This window comes from Stigmatopora nigra, chromosome 18 (assembly GCF_051989575.1).
Source record: "Stigmatopora nigra isolate UIUO_SnigA chromosome 18, RoL_Snig_1.1, whole genome shotgun sequence".
In the NCBI taxonomy this organism is placed as follows: Eukaryota; Metazoa; Chordata; class Actinopteri; order Syngnathiformes; family Syngnathidae; genus Stigmatopora; species Stigmatopora nigra.
In genome coordinates this window covers 7,011,774-7,031,495 of record NC_135525.1, presented here as the reverse complement: position 1 = coordinate 7,031,495, position 19,722 = coordinate 7,011,774, and the positions used below count along the sequence as shown (strand labels likewise).

General features: G+C 39.6%; 1 protein-coding gene across 2 annotated transcripts in view; it reads right to left on the bottom strand.

The window, feature by feature from the left end:
- LOC144211260 (adenosine kinase-like) overlaps positions 1 to 19,722 on the bottom strand; it is a 75,675-nt gene that overhangs the window by 49,397 nt on the left and 6,556 nt on the right. For both annotated transcript variants that reach the window (XM_077738355.1, XM_077738356.1), the window contains exon 4: positions 11,092 to 11,170. In XM_077738355.1, the coding sequence (XP_077594481.1) occupies positions 11,092 to 11,170 (79 nt within the window). The remainder of the gene's footprint in view (positions 1 to 11,091; positions 11,171 to 19,722) is intronic.

The window sequence follows — 19,722 nt, the reverse complement described above, 5'->3', positions numbered from 1 at the left end:
TAAGCGTTACGAGCGAGGCGCTCTGCATACTTATTTTGCGGAAAATGGAGTAAGTCACACAGCTGGGCTGGCCACAAATATTTGCTAAGAAGCTCATTTCAACAAATAGGCCTTGACTTATACTTTTTATGATCACTAACTGGCAACAGAGTGCACACGGAAACAAATTGGTGGGGGAAAAAATGTCGTTAAGTAGAAATGTCTTTGTCCGCAGCTTCCAAATAATTATAGAAATTCAGTGGCGTCTTATGAAAATGTCCATTGGCTTTCCCAGTGACTGTAAATTATGGCTGCTATGATTAATCAACAACTAAATGAGAAAATTCATATATATATGACTGTTTTGATATTGGCTACCTAATATTGTAATGATTATTTTGCCTGACTTTGCTGCGGGATGTGCGGGTTCGAGTCCTGCTGGGTGGTGGTGGGGTTGTGATTGAGAGAGGTTGTCTGTTTATATGTGGGCTCTACGACTGACTGGCGACCAATCTCGGCTGTAGTCAGCACCTTGGAACACTGACAAGGATAAGCAGTTTTGTTATTTTTGGAACTTTTATAAACATTTATTCTTTTCATTGTTTTTCCATTTAAACTGTTCATAAATAAGCCTAAAAACCTAAATATTATCTTTTTAATTGTCAAGTTCCTTGTAAAAAAAATAGGACAACCGAGAAAATAAAAATTATTTTATGTTTGTGGTCTCAGGTGAAAACTACAAATTATTGTAAACTACTTCAAACCACCTGCTATTTATTCCATTATACAATTACAAAATATTCATACCAGGGAATAACTTAATGTCCACATTTTACATTTCCGCGACCAAACCATCCATGATTGTTATTATTTTTAAAAGGATGTCACAATTGTCATGCTAACATCCTCAAACCAATGAGTTGTGAAGACTTTACGCAGAATAGTAATAAGTGCATTGGCTATTACTGAATCGTAACTTTTGTCCGATGCTTGCGACACTAACACCACTTCCAAATAGTAGACGATGTGAAAAATGGCCCCTAGTGCTTTTCTTTTCTTCTTCTTTTTTTTCTCTTTGAGAGCAGTCAGGCAAAATTGCAAACAGCTGCCAGCCGCCGCACAGTAAAAACGCTAAAGCAGCAACTTTGTGACTGGCACGGGGAAGTTACACCCACTTTGCAATAACATGTTCGGCCGTGACGAGCACATCACTTGGAAGAAACAAAACAAGTTGAGGAAATATGATCATTAATCATTTGAGATGGACCTGACACTGATAAGTGCTTATTATATGTAACGATCATTAATATTAACCAAGTTTTGAAGTGAGTTTTTCCAAGTCCTTGTTTGTATGACAATGATTGTAGAGCAATGTTTTGTTTTTTAACCTAATTGTACTACTACACCATTTCATAGTATCTGACATGCTGACACCTAAATAAAAATACTGCATTTGCTTACTTTTTGATTTCCAATAGGCAGTTGAAAATATTCCATCCAGGTGCTTCGCTTTCAAGCAAAAATAGCAACAACTTTGCATTAGGCTTCAAAGGGCCCAACTCCGACCCTTGCCATTCTCCGTCTGCAAAAGCGAGCTACTCGGCAAACCGCCCACTCCCCCGACCGACTTCTTTAAACGTGTGCTATTTTCATAGCGTAATAGTCGCCGTGACAAAATTCATTATGCTCAAAGGTCTGTTTGCTCTTGGAGTGTTCTGTTTATGTACAGTACGTTAGCACCATATGGAGCAGTGTGCGGAAAATAGTCCACAGTGGCCACAGATGGTGGGATGCAAACATACTCACATACAGATTTTTACTTGGAAATGGTCTGGAATATGCAGTAGATCTAAATGACTGTGAGCCAAGAAACTACAATCGAAAATGTTATCAAATTATTTCGAGGGTTACATGTCGTGTACAAAAGTTAACCAGGGAAATGAAATGAGTGCATTGCTAAATGATCTTATTTACTTTAACTGGATAACACAAATGGGATTTAATTGGGATATAGCCTAAGCTCCAAATCTTAATGAACAGGAGATCTAGCGCCATGAATCATAGCCAATGACTTAAAAAAAAAAGCACTTCAAGTCTAGGTCTTTTAAAATTTTTTATCATATATATTGTAATTACCGCAATTTCCGTACTATAGGCCACTACTATTTTATTTAAAACATGCGTTTTGTAGTCCAATCTGAAGACCTGCTTTTTTTAGAGTGAAAAAAGTACTTCTATCTAGTCTAGGTCTTTATATATTGTAATTACCGTAATTTCCATACTATAGGCCACTACTATTTTATTTAAACCTTGCGTTTTGTAGTCCATTGCCAATCTGAAGAACTGCTTTTTTATGTGAATTCACATAGGATTTATAGTCCATTGCGGCTTATATATGAACAAATACTGAGGTTTTTTTTTTTTCAATGGTAGCCAATCATTTAATGTTGGCCCCGATGGTGGTATTTATAGAGCCGAGTGTTCTTTTAGGTGGGACTGGCCATAAAATGTTTGTCATGAAACAAATTAAAGTCGTAAATCAATGGACCGGGGTGGCTGTAGCTACAGTATGTGGTCACACCCCTGTTATCCCTGGGTGTGAAGGTCTCCACTATGTCCAGTTGTCTTTATTTGAAATGTTTTAGGTGCAGGGTGAAGCAAAGTCATTACGCCGCAGTGATTCAGCTCCCAAAGAGCGCGGTCCTGGCGGTGTTTACAGCTTACGTTTGTTTCTGTGGTAACATATCGAGCGGAGGAATGGCTGGGTGACGGGCCCGGTGAACGCAACCCTCCCTTTTGCGCTTCCTCCACTCATTTTTTTTCTCCTTCTTCTTTACACTCTCCCGCCCACTCGGTGCTGAAGAGGCTGTCACACCGCTTTGCCTTTTGTTGCGGAGAGGAGAGCACAACGTGTCCTAGTTAAAGCGAGCGCCCCATCTGCCCCGGCATGATTACACAATTACGCCGGCAAGATTAGTTCCTTTTGTGGTGGCCAATTTCGCTAAACACCAAACACGGTCTTGGGGTTTTGTTTTTTTTCTTCCTTTTTTCCACTGACGTTTGCTAACGCCCTCCAGGAGTGGGTATTGATAGTGTGATGAGACGAGGGCAAGGGATGAGAATATCCTTCTGACAATATTGACTAATATGTGAGATTGTAGTAAATAAAGGCCACTTTGGGGGCTATTCAAAACGCTTAATCTTGTTTTGGAACATGAAACCAGATTTAAAACCCTACTTGGAAATTGTAACAATCCTTAAAGCCCAACGACAGCCTAAAAATTTGATTGGAAATTGAAACTAGTGCTGGGCAACGATTGGAAATGAGATGTGTGATCAATAGCTTGATATTTTTTGCAATGGATTGTGATTAATCACATTGTCTTACACACAAAACCCATAACAATAACAGGTAATGTACTATACACTAGTGAAATTCTACCCAATATGTCACAATTTCTGTCTTCCTGCCCATCTTTTATTAGTTACTACATTCCCTTGGTAAACAATGGTATAATAATCTTGCAACAGGACTTCTAGCTAGGTCACAATTACTACTGTTCTTAATTGAATCTGTTCAGAGTCAAACGACACAGACAAATGGCTCTACTTTTTCTCATGTGGATGGCTCTGATGTTAAGAAGGGACACTTAAACAAAAAAAAACTCGGCCAGGCTTAATAAAATCCCTAAACTAAGTTGCCTGGACTACAACTTGGAGCCATCTTTAACCTATAACAATACCATGCCGAAAACAACTGTTCTAATATTATCATCATCTCATCAGAAGGCCACTCAGGCAAGAAGACGAAGAAAGCACAGAAGGTTTTTAACTGAAATTATTAAAAACTCCACGGTGATAAATTCCAACTCTAATTATGACATATTATCTTAATTGCCAGGGAGATGCGAATCAACATGCGACAGAAGGAATCACGCGGTGGGAACCAAATCAGTCTGCTTTGACATGTGAAGCTGTCATAATCCTAGCCGGGAGCGCAGGCGACAATTACACCCGACAGACACCCTAATTGTCGTGAGCTCGTTTGCTTTTGTTGGAACCGACAAAGATGCTGACAGCTCGTCACCAGACGCTAATCCCACCCGGCTGCTTGACGGCAGGATGCGACATTCCTGATCTACTCACAGTATTTGTGGCCCCAACACCAGGAAATACACAATTACATTATTTGGGTTTCACGTCGAACATATTTCAATCTCTTGTCTATAGGATAATAACAAGTATGGAAATAATATGTTACAGTTTGACGTCATCATATGCCATACTGATGGAGAAAAGGTAACCACTACAAATGACAAACTACATTTTAAAGCCTGATAATCATATGCAAATTCGAAATAAGAACAATGACACTAAAACCATCTTGAAACCATATTCGTTTTGCTTTAAAAACACAAATAACCCTACCACATCAGTTCAAAACCCTAATCCAATTTTACTTAACCAGCATGAAAACAGAAAACATTATTTCGCATAGTTTAGATGGAGCCTTGTTGCTTGGAAAAGTGCATTTGTTTGCTTCTTGGAATAAATCTCAGGGAAAAAAGGCAAAAAAAAATAGTCACTTGCAGAGAAAACATCCTTATTTGACGCAATTTTTGAAACAACTTGTACTATTGGGAACCGAACGCATAAGTGCTCGCTTCCGATGTTGGAAAAGGTGCAATTTGCTTGCTAATTTTGGAAGAGTCTGCTACCACCAACCGGGATGATTCGCGTAATTGGAGTAACTTTGCTTTGATAGAGTGGCTCCCATTTCTCTGGAGGTTCTCACAGCTGCCTAATTACAAAATGTGGCGTGATACAGACCTTTAGAAAACATTCAGCAAAAAAGGTAGATTGGATCTACATTTAAAATGAGACTTTTGCCTGTTTTATCGGTTGGTTTGTTGAAGAAATGTGACCTAACTACATAATCATTGAGGTCCTATCTACCGCCCTGGTAGTCAAAAATATGGATGACAAGGGAATATGTTCCAGTTATTACATATTGCTGAGTGTAGTATGTGGTTTGCCTATGTTTTCGGAAATATTTCATTCTTGAGGAAACAAAATGAATGACTGAGTTTGGGAACAATGTTTCCAGTCAAATTTTTATTATAACCCTTTAGACTTGGAGTTGATTTTCAATAAAATTCAACTCTGATCATTACCATTAAAGCTAAACTTGTTGATGAATCACTTTGGCACTCTGAGGCCAAAATACCCTGATCTTAAAAACGTGTGACTTAGTATCTTAAACTGAAAATCCTTCAGTTACGCTGTGGCACCCGTCTAGAGTCTCTTTCGCTTTCATGACTTGATCTGGCTCGTTCCCAGAATTTTGGATGAAAAGTGGCCAGGCAGGAAAGGATGTTAAAGTATTACATGGGAACAAAGAACCTTCTTTAACTTTTAAGCGTCAATGAAAAACTATGCTACCTTAGTGAAGCCAAAACTTGTCTTTTGGTCTATCTTTCCACTCAGGGAACACTTTAGTAGTCTTTGAATAACCTGATCTGGAGTATTACGTTGAAAATGGACCTCGTTGAACAAACTTGCTCAGGTTTTGCGGTAGGTTATTTCACGCAATCAGTCCATGCCCCAGTGACCTCGCCATCAATTCAGAGGGTAGAGGGTCTAAAAACGTCCAATAGCTTGGGTGAGAGTGCTGTAACTTAATAGGTTTTGCTCACCGATCAAGAGACTTTGCTATTTCCTGTGGCTGTTACAGGCCGGAGCACAAAAATAAACGTTCCTTTATTCAACGCTCTTCGGTGTAAAGCGCCCCCACCACCCTTTACACTTTGCTCCTTATTGGGATGTCTGCTATTACTGCAGACTGCTAGGCTCGCACTCCGGTAAAAAAAAAAGTAAAAGGTTGGCACTTTTTGTGCAAAGGGGCCATTTGTTCAAGTGAAAAGGAAACTTGCATTGTAAGCACAAGCCGGACAGTGGCAGGTAAGGGGGTACGGGTTGGGGGGGTTCAGAGTGGGATCCCACATTAATCACATTGACTTTACAGTGCAAGGATGTCCATTGAAAAATAATTGCTGAGGGCTTTCATGTATAGTTATGTACTGACTTTCTATGAGGTAGAAGCTGTCGGCAGTAAAAAGGGGATAATAGAGTAAAAGGATCATATTAAAATGTTTGCTGCTTCAACCTTTAACTTGGAGCTTAACCCTGACCTCAGATAGTAATCACAAGTTAATTGCCTACTGATCTGAGTAAAGGGCACAATCTATGCGGCTATATTGTAGTTTCCAATTGGCTTTAAGTTCCTTGAGTGTTAATGAAGGCACTAGGCTTGATAAAGTATGGAAAATACTATTCTAGTACAGTGATCAATACCAATAAGGATGCCATTTGATAAAACCACATAATAAGCCTCTATTTGTCCTTTCTTTGAGCTTGTTTAAAAAAGCTTTAATAAGAATAGAAGCAGCACATGGCCCCCGTTGCCACCCCCCGTCTTCTTCCTCCTACGGATCCGCTCGAAAAAGTCGCACGTCTTCCGGGTGTCAAGTCGCTAAGTTGAGATGCGGCTGTTGCTGCCATAAACCCGGTGGGAGAGCTTGGAATAATCTCGCCGATGTTAATGATGCAATTTATATGGGAGGGCGAATCGCTGTTTTGGCAGAGTAGGTAGGGGATGGGGGGGTGTTCCCCTTCCTCCACGTTCTAGATGGGGAGGGGGTGTTGGTGGCGGTGTAGGCGGGATGTCAGGAGCACCGATAAGTGCTATTACTGTTAGTGCCTGTCAACCTGCTGTGCCCCTTTTTTTTAACCCTGTCCTGAGGGGCATGACTTTGGATGGTGATTTATTTACATATTTTCTATACTGGTCATTGTGGTCTATAAGGACTATTGCTGGTGTTTTAATTTAATTAAGAAAACAGCTGTTGATAAATTGAACAGGCGTATTCCAGATGTAACGCTTGTCAGTTTTTCCATTGAGTTAAATATTTGAAAATCATTTATTGCCTGGCATGCCGCAATGACTCGCTACACTTTTGAACTTGAGGGAAAAAATGGGGATGGTAATTGTAGGCTGCACTATGTTTCCAAATGGGAATATAAAAAAAAATACATGGTTTCAAATCAAAATATTTAAATGTATTTTTTCCCCTTTCTTGTTGCTATGCAACACTTGAGCCGCAGAAGGAGAGAAAAGTGCCCAATAAATTTTACTGTCAGACACACACAAAAAAGGTCCAACATTCAGTAATCACAACAGTAGTGAACTGATTATGGATGATAGATGTAGTCAGCCTCGTCAGATGAACAAATGGAAAATAATTAAGTTGTCTAAGTGGAACATAAACATATTCCAGGAATGAAAATGCAATCAGAAAAAAATGTGATTTTCTAAAAGGAAAAATTTTCTGTCACTGATCTCAAACTGGCCATTTTGTCAAGGCACAGCTGTATATTCATTCAATACAGTACAAAAAAAGAATGGCATGAAAGGTCTATCTGTAAAAAAATGAGCAATGAGTCCATTCTCCATTTTCTTTTCAAGACAAACTACTCTTCTGTGAGCAAATGGTATACTCTTAGCTTCATTTTCCATCTTATTCCGGCCTCTTGACACATTTTTGCTTTCTTGCCTGGAATCATGGATGTCATCATTCTCTCATTTAGGTGCACCTGCTTCCGCCGTTCCCAACCAGGAAGTTTGCGACGAAAGGCGCCACGCAATCGCCGAAACCCTCTCTTCATACCAACATGGGGATTGATGGCCAAGTCTTAAAACCGTGTTGGCGGCCATTTAACATGACGTGTTAACACTATAGAACTTTGCGGTAAGTAGCTCATTGGTATTTTTTGGCCATGTGTCATAAAATAATAAACAACAAGAGTTTTAGGGCATTCTGGGCGGTAAATTCGGTAATCCCAAAACCCACCGCGGCTGCTACTAAAGTTTCTGCGGCTAAGTGATCAAGGCACAAGGTCATGGCTTTTAGGAAGACCAAAGACACTAATACAGAATGTCCAGTCACAAGGAATGTCTTTCCTACCGAGTCATTACAAGTAAGTAACAGTAAAAACGCCTAATGACCTCTTTTAGTGGGAAAACTTCACCCAATGCCGGTGCTGGGCGACACAAAAGCTCTACTCTTTCTGCTTTGCCAGTTGCCTTGGTCTTTACTAAGTGGTACCAGGCGTAGGAATTTCTTCATTTAGTCCATTGCAGCTCTTTATTTACTTAACGGAATGAGCTATAAAAGCCAAACATTAGGTCATGGCATATTTTCACCCAAAGAAATAAGTCAATGAGACATCAAACCTTGTATTTCCTTGAGCGTGGCAGCTTTTTTTCCTAAAAGTTATCCTGTTTTTTGGAATACAACTTTCAACAGCGTGACGCACATGCGTTTCCAATTAGGAGCACCAAAAGGGCCTGGGCCCCCCCATTCACCGCTTTCTGCAATTGACCAGGTCTAAGGAAATGTTAAACAGGCATCATAACCATAACAGTGATGGCAGGCTTTCCCCCCCACCAACACCACCACCTCTTATTCTTTCCAAACAGTAATTAAGACGTCATTGTAAGTGTACGACACAAACCGCGTGTGCTGCAGAAAATCGGAATAAATCAAGAATAAGACTAACCAGTTCCTGATGCGTTAACAGCCACCGCAAAAGTAATTTGTCTCTTTGTGGAAAGTCGTTTTTGCAAACGAGGCAATGATGGTGATTTGTCAACTTATTAATGAAAACATACAACTTGCTTTGACGAACTCGGCAGTGGGATGCCTTTTTTCCCAGCAGACTCGATAACTCCAAAACCTGGAGCCCACCCCCCAAGGAGCTGTCGCAGGACTTTGATGTTCTGTCTAAATGAATCCACTGTGCTTCTTAATCCAGACAAACGCCTTCCACCCCTTTGTCAACTGCCCCCCTCTCCCAATCCTGTCACCTGCGCGAACGACATTACACAGTTTAGAAGGTCAACGTTCTCCCCGGGAACGTAGTAAAATCGAGCTGTTAGCCATCTTGAAGTTGTTTGATGTGCTAGGCTAGTTTGAGTTACTTTATAGCCCTGCTGCCATCTAATAAGTGAGCATTCAAGTTGGGCGCCAGAGACCGAAGCATGGGAAAAGGCTACAAGCCCCGGGATAAAAAAAAAAAAAACTGATGTTAGGGCGAAATAAATACGAGGTGAAAAATTTGTTGAGTATCAAGACTGCCACGAGTAGGCTTTGGAAACATATTAGTAGTAAAAGAAGCCTGAGAAGTAAAGTGCTGATATATCCCTAGGGAACATACACTAGTTATAGTATGCCATAGTATAGGTTTTACTATAGTACAGTATACAAGTGCTATGTACTTACTACAACACCCTATCTTCCCTCTATCTTTCAAATGCTAAATAATGTAACTATATGTAAACTTGCAATTTTTCAAGCACAAGTACCACCAATCGACTAAATGGAATTGCAAATGCTTTCAATCCAACCCTATCAAAGCATAGAGACGTTAAAGAAAGTGATACTTATCCATCTAAGCTTCCGTTTGGTCAATTCTCATTTAACTGAATCCAATTACTATCGATTGAGCCTATTCTTAAAGCCTAGCTTCAGGTTTGCCTTGATCCCCAACTTGGTCAGAGTGGAGCTATTTAACCCAGTACAACCCCTGATGTAGCAGTTATTCGGGGAGTCGTTACGTTAATCATTGATCCACGAGTACCCGGGGGGTCTACCCGCAGTACGCCTATCTCGTTTCCCCCTCTAGGCGATGGGGCGCTTCATTGTCAATGGAGATTCCTTGAAGTTTGCACAAAAGTGATCAGCCGTGAGCCAGTTATGAATTATGCATTTCTCATAAAAGAGAACCTTGAAGGTATAAAAACGACAAAAGCTGCTGGCTGTTGGAGGAAAACAGAGAATCAACACTACATCTTTGCTCTGAAGGAGGCTCAATAAACACTGTAAAATAACATTGGAGCAGGCTCTGCCATGCCGTTAGAAGAGCAATTTAGTTGACTGAAGGCTTCTCACACTGGGTACAAGGAGAGCATGTCGACTTTCTCCACTAAGGACAATTTCCGCCTGATTTCACAGGGGAGTTTTTCAACATAGCTTTGGGCAGTCTTCCCGAGCGCCACGTCTTGGCTGAGGTAATTCTAGATTCCACTAAGGCAGGCCACTGTAAATTTAATTCTCTTCACGCTCGTGAGGAAGTTGAGGTGAAGCGTAAAGGTGCGACGGTGGTAAACTGACCTCCATCCAGAAGCAACTACCAATTTTTGGAGTGTTAACGTTTTAGTGAAAACCTTACAGATTGAACTTCTGCCACCCACTCCTCGGTATCTAAAAAGGTACACCAAATGGGTGCATGGTAGCCAGATGCAATTTCCTACCTGGAGAAGCCCTCACATCTTGAGAGTATCATCTTTCTAGATTTATATTACTGGTAGTTACCCTCATTTTTGTCACCTAGCCTGGTTCTTGGGGGTTAGTCACCCACAATTTTTGAAAATTGTGGTTTACCTTGTTTAGGTCAACCAATTTCAGTTCCTTGGAGACTGGGACAACCCTCAACACTTCAAAACACACATTTTGAGATTTTATTTGTCAAGAAGTTTAACCAGTTGACCCCTGCAACCCATGTATCATTTCTGATAATCAACATTATTTCAGCTTTGTCCGATATCCACATTTCTTGACTTACCTGTGTACTCATTTCTCTCATTTAAGCTATGTACAAACAGCAATCTTATCATTGGTCATGCATAAGTAACTGTGCATAAATCTCAAAACCATTAATCATTGAAATTGAAAAAATAATAACATACAAATGGAGACTTTGGAAATTAGTAACTCATTTGTCCCAATTTCAATGTTTCTATTGGCTTTTGTTTACTACATTCACATCACCACGCACAATCAGATTTAGAGGACTAGTTTGTTATATAATAATAGCCCGCTTCATTTAACATTTGTCTGATGAAACTTATTGTGACTGGTAATTTCTCTCTCTAATTGACGTGTCTTTGGGAAATTGGACCAAAGAGATAATAGTGAAAATATTATGAAAGCCTTTTTTTTCTCTCTCTCTCTCTGCGACAACTCTAATAAATTACACAGACAAAAGACTAACCTGGGCAATTTTCACAGAGTTCTGCGTCGAACCACCGGCGTGATATTCAACTTCTTTCCTCTTGACAATTTCTTCGAATCTTAAAAGGAAGCACAATTTGACAGATATTTTAGATTCAAGAATAATCACAAATCAAGACACTGAGTAGATAACTGTTTTTCAAAACACTGGAGACCATTAATTAAATTTAAGAGTATTGAAACCACTTTCACACAAGGTAAATAAAAAGAAAACACCAAAAAAGGGTTTAAAACTTAAGTCTTTTCTGTTCAAAATATAAACATGTATCTCATTAGACTGTACAATTGATAAATAAGATGTATTGCACTTTATAAAATGGTTCAAAGATGAGGACAGATGAGAACCAAATATTTAAATCTAATTTGTTTGCAACTGTATTTTGTGCTGCAGAACTGATTTAAAAAAATGTTTGTTTTCGTTAATTTCTCGATAGTTTTGTTCAAGTTGGGGAAATGATACATTTCCCAGGTATCAGATCGGAAAATATGTTTTCGCAGATCTTTAAAATCAGGTGACTCAGACTCGTCTCACATGCGAAAATATACAATCATGACATCCCTAAATTGAATACTTCAACAAAAATGTTGCTAGAATCTTGTTTACCCAGTCTTGCCATTAAGTCATACACTACAAATATCAGTTTCTTCTCAAAATAAACATAAATTTTACATGAATATGTTTTTTTTTTCTCTGGCAGCTTGCAAAAGCATTTTCTCCTCAAGTAGCTTCCAGCGGAAATGCCTGCAAGTCTTACATGAGTGATATCTTAAAGCAAAACACTGAGGGAGTCAACAAACATTCAGTTTAACAGTTCAATCAATTCTGCATCTTTCAAAGCCATTTCTAATATGAATCAAGTTGATGTTTGGCATATGTGATGCAATGCTGAGAGGTACTTTTACTATCAGGGGAAGCACTACGATGAATAATGAGAATTCTTCACACACACATACGGCCCCTCGCGGGAAGGGCGGGTTGTGTAAATGTGTCCGCCCCACTAAGAATATTGACCAAGGAGCCCCGAAGATGATACGCTGAATTCCCAAATGGAATCGGGCGCATTTGTGGATGTATTTACAATCCACCGACAAACTGTCCAAGGTGCCGTGTAATTCCACTTTAAATTAAGTGAGCGTGTGCGTGGAAGCGAACATAAATCACCAGCACGTCAGTTGTATAAACAAACTATTACACGGTGTCAGGCAGCATTCCGTTTTCAGGATTTTTTTTTTTTTTTTTTTGACAAGGTAAATAGATTCTGAGGGAGCTGGTTTGGAATTCCGTTTTTTTTTTTTTTTTGGACAAATAAACATTGGCTTTTCAATCATTGGCTGCTGTTACCGCGATAGACGTCCAAAAGCTTGACACCTTCACTGTAAACTCTTGCCAGTTGGATTTCAGGGAGGAAAAATTTCAATCTCTTTTGCTAGGTGATTCAAAATAATGTAATCATAAAAAGTTATCTGAAAAAAAAAACAAATTTTATTGACTGCTATTGAGGGTGGAAAACACTAATGCATTTTGCATGAACTGTACCTTGTGATAAGAAGAAATATGTATGTATATATATATATATATATATATATATATATATATATATATATATATATATATATATATATATATATTTTTTTTTTTTTTTTTTTTTTTTTTTTATTATTTTCTAATTGCATTCTTTATTTTTAAAACTGATTGGCTACCTTTAACAAACCTCACTGTTCATGTGTTCACATTTCGGAATTATGTCTTAGAAAAAGAAATTAATGTTCCTTAAAGATTATTCACTGCCAACCCTTCCAGTCAAAATGAATTGGTTCTCTAACAAGCCTAGATTTGAAATGATATCTGCATACCTTTCAACATTTTTCCCATATTTTCTACGTTTTTTTTATCATTTCAACTTGTGTATGCCGTATAACAACCTTTGTACAGGATTTCTTTGGTGTGTTTTTCTTAAAACCAAAGTAATTTTACCCATTTCGGCTCTAATCTGCATCAATGGTAGCAGACAAAACGTCATCGTCACACGCAATCCCCTTTCACAGGTCCACCTTTTCACAATATAAATATAGCGTGTCAGCAAGCAATGTACCCAGACAGTCAAGAAATCAGCATCAAACAGAGTCATCTACAGAATCGGGAATTTACATACAAAAGGTGCACAGACTGATTAGGCACCCCCATCCACTTGGGGGGGAATTGTTAAACTTTTAAATTCGCTCTATGTGCCGTGTTGCATCTGTACGGTTTCTTATCACTTAAGAGGAATTGCAATCATGAATAAGGGGATCAATGCTCCGAGGTTGACAGGTATGCATCTGTAGTTCGTTTAGTTGAGCTAATCTACGCATCAGTTTGAAATTCTGAGTATTTGCAATGAGTATTTGCTCTATAACACAAAGTACCTTCCTAATATTACATCTGCAATTATTCTCCAAGTTCCACAACTACTCCAAATAATCTTCCCCGATTTGCTTGGGCAAAAAAAAATGTCATCCGGAGCCATTCCAATCTTGGTTTAAAGCGTGGCGAGAGTTTTGAACGAGTGTGAAAGTAGCCTTTACAGCTTCAAAGAAAGTCTTCAAATTATGGCCCCGGGCGGTCGAGAGAGGCCGAATATATTCGGAAAAAAAAAAAAAAACTTTCCGTGCAAGTGGAAAATAAGCTAACGGGGGGGACGAGGGTGGGTTGTGGGGAGCTGTCTACCTCGAGACACCTGTTATGACTCCTTGACAAAAGAGGAATTAAAAAGCACTGTGGGTGTTTATAACACTGAGGCAAGCAAAGAACTCCAAAAGTCATTTTAAATCAGCTTCTGAGGATTTCCCCCCACCCCCCCTCGCTCGCTTTCCTGGAAGTATTTGCTCCACCTTTTAAAGCAGACAGCAGGAGGGGGGTTGGGTTGGGTTGGGGGGTCCTCGAAAATCCTATCCGAAAAGGGAGCAGCTGCCTGGAGACCTTTACACCCGCAAACAACATGTGATCCCACAGTAGTGACTCCATAAACGGCCTCCCCTTTGGCCATTTAGGGAGAGAAAATCCTTTCCCGATCTGCAGTGCTGGTGGTGGCGAGGGGGGATAAGCGGGTAAAAGGGTTGAAGGAAAAAAAATGAAAAAGGGAATTGTTTTGGACAAAATGTCCTCAGCCAAGTGAAGTGTGCTTACACAACCGCAGAGGCAGTAGGGGATCACTTGAGGAGAGGTTTCAGCCATTCATGCATTCATATATTTTCCCAAAAAGGCTGCAAGGGTCAACCATTTTTTTGAAAAGGGGCTGTCTGATTTGTGGTGTGGAATCCTTTTAGTGGGAGTTATTAAAATTAGGAAAGAAAACAGCCATTAACGACAAGCGACATCCAATCTGTTTTGACTGGGAGGGACTGGAAGCGATCGTTTTTTGGTCAAAATGGATTGGACGGCTATTGGCATGATTACATAGATTAAAGTGGAAAAGAAACTTTTGAATGGAATTCTTTTTTTTAAACATTTCCGACACTAAAGGGAGGTGGAGGGATATTTCCGACAGGGTATATTCGAGGTAAAATTCAGTTAAATTTGAATTAATTGGACTTAAAAATTAAGGTTTTTATTGTAAATGCACTTTAAAAAAACAACAACAATATGATACTATATATAGAAACCCAATACACTAAGAAATAATAAATAAAATATCAAATACAATATATATAACTTCAGTATCTAAAAAAAAAAAGGAATATTTACATTTTCCCTCACTTTTTATCCAAATAAATCCATTAAAAATGGATAGAGATAAGAGTAGTGACTGTATCCAATGTTAAGTGAACCAGAAGATGTTCGGAGATTCGGATTTCAAATTATGGCAACGTAAAGGTCAGTCTGGTCATAAACCACCATTCGGCCAAGGCAGAACTTTAAGCGACGTGCTCAATAAAACGAGGCAGTTCTGAACACAGCATTAGACTGTTGTCCCTCGCACTTAACCCTTCTCGCAAACCGTAATATTTCTGTCTTAAAACTTCAAATCATGGCGCCCCAAACAAATCACTGTTTACATTCCCATCCAGGCCAATCCAAGAGCTTCAAAAAGTACTTTAAGTGCCTTAAAGTGACTCATATCTTCCTCCCGTCTCATTTCCAACCCCTCCAACCCGAAAATAAAGCGTAGATTATTTACATAAGACAATAATTCAAGATTTGCCACTCTTAAACACACACCACGACGCAAAAAGCAAACCCAATTTAGTCTATCCCTCTTCACGGGCCTTTTTTTTTATGTTAGCCATCCTCGATAAGACCGGATGAGTGGCCGACAATCCCCGTCGAGTGAGAACAAACCTCCGTTAATCAATGGCTAGACTGAATGTGGATACTTGGGAGGTGTGGGGGGTCGGGGGGGAAACGCCTGGAAGAGTCCTAGAGTGTTTGAGCGCATGGGGGGGTAATTTATCTCCAATGATCACCGCGGTAGTGCACGTCCTTATTTAATTGCCTCATTCACGTTTAAGCAGCTAACTAATCACCGGGACTTGGGGCGATCAAACAGCCCTCCCAAAACCATCTCCTCCATCACCGCTTAAGAGAGGGCACGAGGGAGGCAGGCAAGGGAGGACTCATTTGCTTGCCCTCCGTAGGGGGATTCAGAAGGAGGAGAAAAATTATTTCGACTTCAACAAGAGCCAGAAGACACTTTATTTGATTTATATATTAACTGATAGTTATCAGGAATTGGACTGTGGAAACTTAAGGATTGACAGAGTAGTGTCAACAATGTTAGGGGTGTACATAACTTTTTGAGGATGATACATTGACTGTTTGGATAACAATATTTAGGGGATATAAAAACCCTACCACAGTTTGATTTGATTTTAAGGTTTTCAATTGATTTAATATACTATTAAACAATTTAACGTAGTGGCATAGTATTAGCTAAAGTGATAACAATAGAAATCAATTTGACTTGTTTTTTAGTACAATCTTCTTGCTGAATGAATGAAAATTATGTTTTTAAACAAGAAAATCTACATTTTGTTTACACACATTCATGCAATACAAACTGTACTTGTGCACAAATGTTGCCTTATAACACCCTAACTGGATCTATTGTCCAAAAAAAACAAAAAAGTAGACCAAACTCCCTTGTGGCACATTAAAACTGTTTCATCCATCAAAGACACTAACAGTAAATTTACCAGAGGTTTAAAACAAAAATGCAATTACTTCTCAAGACAGCATTAACATGCACAACATTTTTTGGGAGGCTGATAACCCCAAAAATGTACAACATCCTTCCAGAATCGAAACCTTGACAACCTCTACTCTGTCTTTTCCATCTACAAAGTTTGACATGAAGTCCTGGAACAGTACATAGCAAAACTGATACAATATATATTTACCAGTAAAGGGGGAAATATATATATCAGTGCTAGTAGCTAGTATATAAAAACAAAATGACTTCACAGAGCAACCTTCTTAATGGCCTACCTGTGGCTAATAAGAGTAATTTGGAGCAAGAAGAACAATTCAGCAGATCCCTGAATTTTTTTTCTCCATTTTTCTCAAACATAAATCAAAATAACAGCAATTTTTGTGATGTAAACCTGCCAATTCAAGCCAAAACTCTTGGTAGGATCCCAACAAATGACTAAAAACACCCTAAAAATCACCAGTTTTTAACCAAACCGAACCATTCTAGAACACCCAATCGGTTTGTCAAATGGGGGGCCCAAAGAAAAACCAGTTCCAGCAGTGGATACAAGACCCATTGCTGATTAGAATCCACCGTCATTCCGAGGAAGTCTGGAAAGCGCCGATGCGCAGTAATTGTTTCCATAGGTTAGGCTGACTTGAGGGTAAAAAAAAAAACAGCTTGAAAGGTAGATAGAAGAAGGTGAAGTGTATTGTTTGTTTTTGTTTTCTTTTCTTTCCTTCCACCCCAATTAAACTGTTCGTCAAAGCCTTGGCGAGTGGAGGTTACGCAGTTTATCCGTTTAAAAATCGATGCACGGCGTCTCGGCGTGAATGCCGGTCCCGACACCAGACAGCCACATTAATTATTCGGCGGGGCTGTTCTCCTCAAGGTTGAGCCTCATCTTTTCCTATTCCCGATCAATAATTATCTTTGCAGCCATTAGAAAAAGCTTTTTTTCTCTATTGAAAGAGTCTCAAGTTGCTCTAAAACGGCCATTGTGGGAAGACATTTAAGACTTTTAAGGCTTTTCCATACAAATAATAGACAGCCATTAATGGCAAAAGACATCCAATCCATTTTTCCTGACAAGGGCGGGCGCTTATAAATCAAAATAATCATTTATGGCAGCCCAGCTAATAATTACTCCTTATTTTGTCAATAAAAGCTTGTTAGTTTAGATTAGACTTTGCTTAGGATAAATTGATTGAGATTACAAATAGCATCATTAAATTAAACAGGGATATATTTTACAAGTTGAATTAGATTTTCTACTTCTAGAGTGCCTGAAAATGAACAAACTGTGCACACTTTAGCCATGGGCGGAAATAGGTTTTCTTCTTTTTTTCATTCCAAAAGTATCTCTTACTGGTGATGAATGCAAAATGGAGACAGTGTTCTTATCAAAGGGGAACATGGAGGGGAGAAAAAAAAGGAAAAAAAAATAAACAGACTGAGTGCAAATGAGTCATGAGCGGAGGCCTCGCCGACACGCTCTAATCGAGTGTGGGATGAACGCCCTTTCGCCAAAAGCATCATAACATTGTTCAGGTATCTCAGCCTATTTGGTTAAATCCCCATTGAGTAGGAGAGAACAAGCACATATTACTACCTCCAGCTTTTGGGTGCACAATTAATGACTACGGAATTACGCGGCGGACATAATGGGGGTGGGGGGGTGTTAATTGCATTAGAATGTTGGAATAACAAAAGTGCATCCCTACTTTTGTTTTTTTTTAAACACCATTCAAACGATGTTTGCGTGAGCACAGTTTGTACTCAATTAGGCCACACTGGCATGCATCGTTTCCTGTCAGTACACCCCCCCCCCCACTACACCACCCCTCTCCCTTTCTTCGCACTGCAGAGGGTGGCGTTGTTTGTCACAGTGCGACAGCGGCTGGAAAAAAAAAAGAGGAAGGGGCGGGTGAGTGGAAGGACGCAAAGGAAGCTTCTGGCGTCTTTCTCCCGAGGATTCAAACCCAAAACCGAGACGACGTCGCCCCTTATCTCTTTGCTGGCCTTTCCATGAGTCTCCTCCTACTGTGGGGGGGGACCATATGGCCTGGTGTCACCCCCCACACACACCCAAGGATCAGCCCAGATAGCACACTATAACTAGATTAGCCTCCCTGTTTAAAAAGAGAGGCTGCCGCCATCCATGGCTTTTCCTGCCGAAGGAGGGGGGGGGGGGGGAATCAAAGACGACTAAAAATAGCCTCGAGCGAGCTTGTTTTTTTTTTTTTCCTCAACAGAACTCACTGTTATGCAGCGGCTGAGACACCCACATATTAATTATAAAATGCTCTTTAAAAGGGCGCATCGGTGGAATGGAACAGAAAGCAGGGAGGAGGAAGGGGGGTGATCAGTGGATCATGTTTGTGCACCACCTGCTGGACACCAACAGATGCCAAAGCTACCCCGAGAACCCCCCCCTATTCATTCTCCCCCCCCCCCCCCCCATTCATTCTCTCTTCATTGCATCAGCCTTATCTTCTCTGATGATCCACTTCCTAATTGATTTTATCTTGAGCTGAACTCTTTTCAAGAGTATGACTGGATCAGATACTCCGGGCTGACATGATTAATTGACTAATAGAGAGCTGATTTGGGTTATCAATTAATTATTTAGATTAAAACATAAAGAATGTCAAATTTTTGATAACAATACAATATATACTGCAGTTCTTTTTGGGGAAGGGGGTCAAGATAAGGTATTTTCCAATACTACGTACAAAGTGTGCCCCTATTCGGACTATTTCATGCAATATTATGTATGCCATAAAAATAATTCAGAGTTTATGACCCACAGGTCAGCATAACAGTCAAAAAAAACAATACAAATACATATTTAGATTGTTACAGGCTGAAGGCCTTTCAAGATGCCAGTCAAATAGTTGTTATTCTTTCTTTAGTGGAATCCAACTATAAAGTCCTATCATACCGAAAATTAGGCTCCTACCGGTTGACAGTAATTAATCAAATATTCCTCCCTTTTGCAAATGATAGTTCTATAGTGACATATAATCCAACTTTCATAAGAACAGACTTATTCGTTCCATTGTAAATCATTGGCAAGTGCATGAAAATACTTAGGGGTCTTACAATCCTGCATCAAACCACCCTGTTTTGTTGCACGAACTCATTTGACATGTGTATGTAAAAGAAATGTTTAAAAAAAAAAGGCTCCAAAATATACAAAACTAAGTGTCTGTCATGTCAAACGTCCCCTTGATTTTACAAGCAGCAGCGCCACAATGACAATGTCATATTTATGCAAACGCCCCACTTCATCACATTCACTCATATCAATAAAACATCACAAGCGCCACATTCTCAAAGTCTCAATGACTAACCAAGAGCCATTAATCTCTGCTCTCTCTCTCTCTCTCTTTCTCTGGCTCCACCACCGATGACAAATACCGACCGGCCCACAACCTATG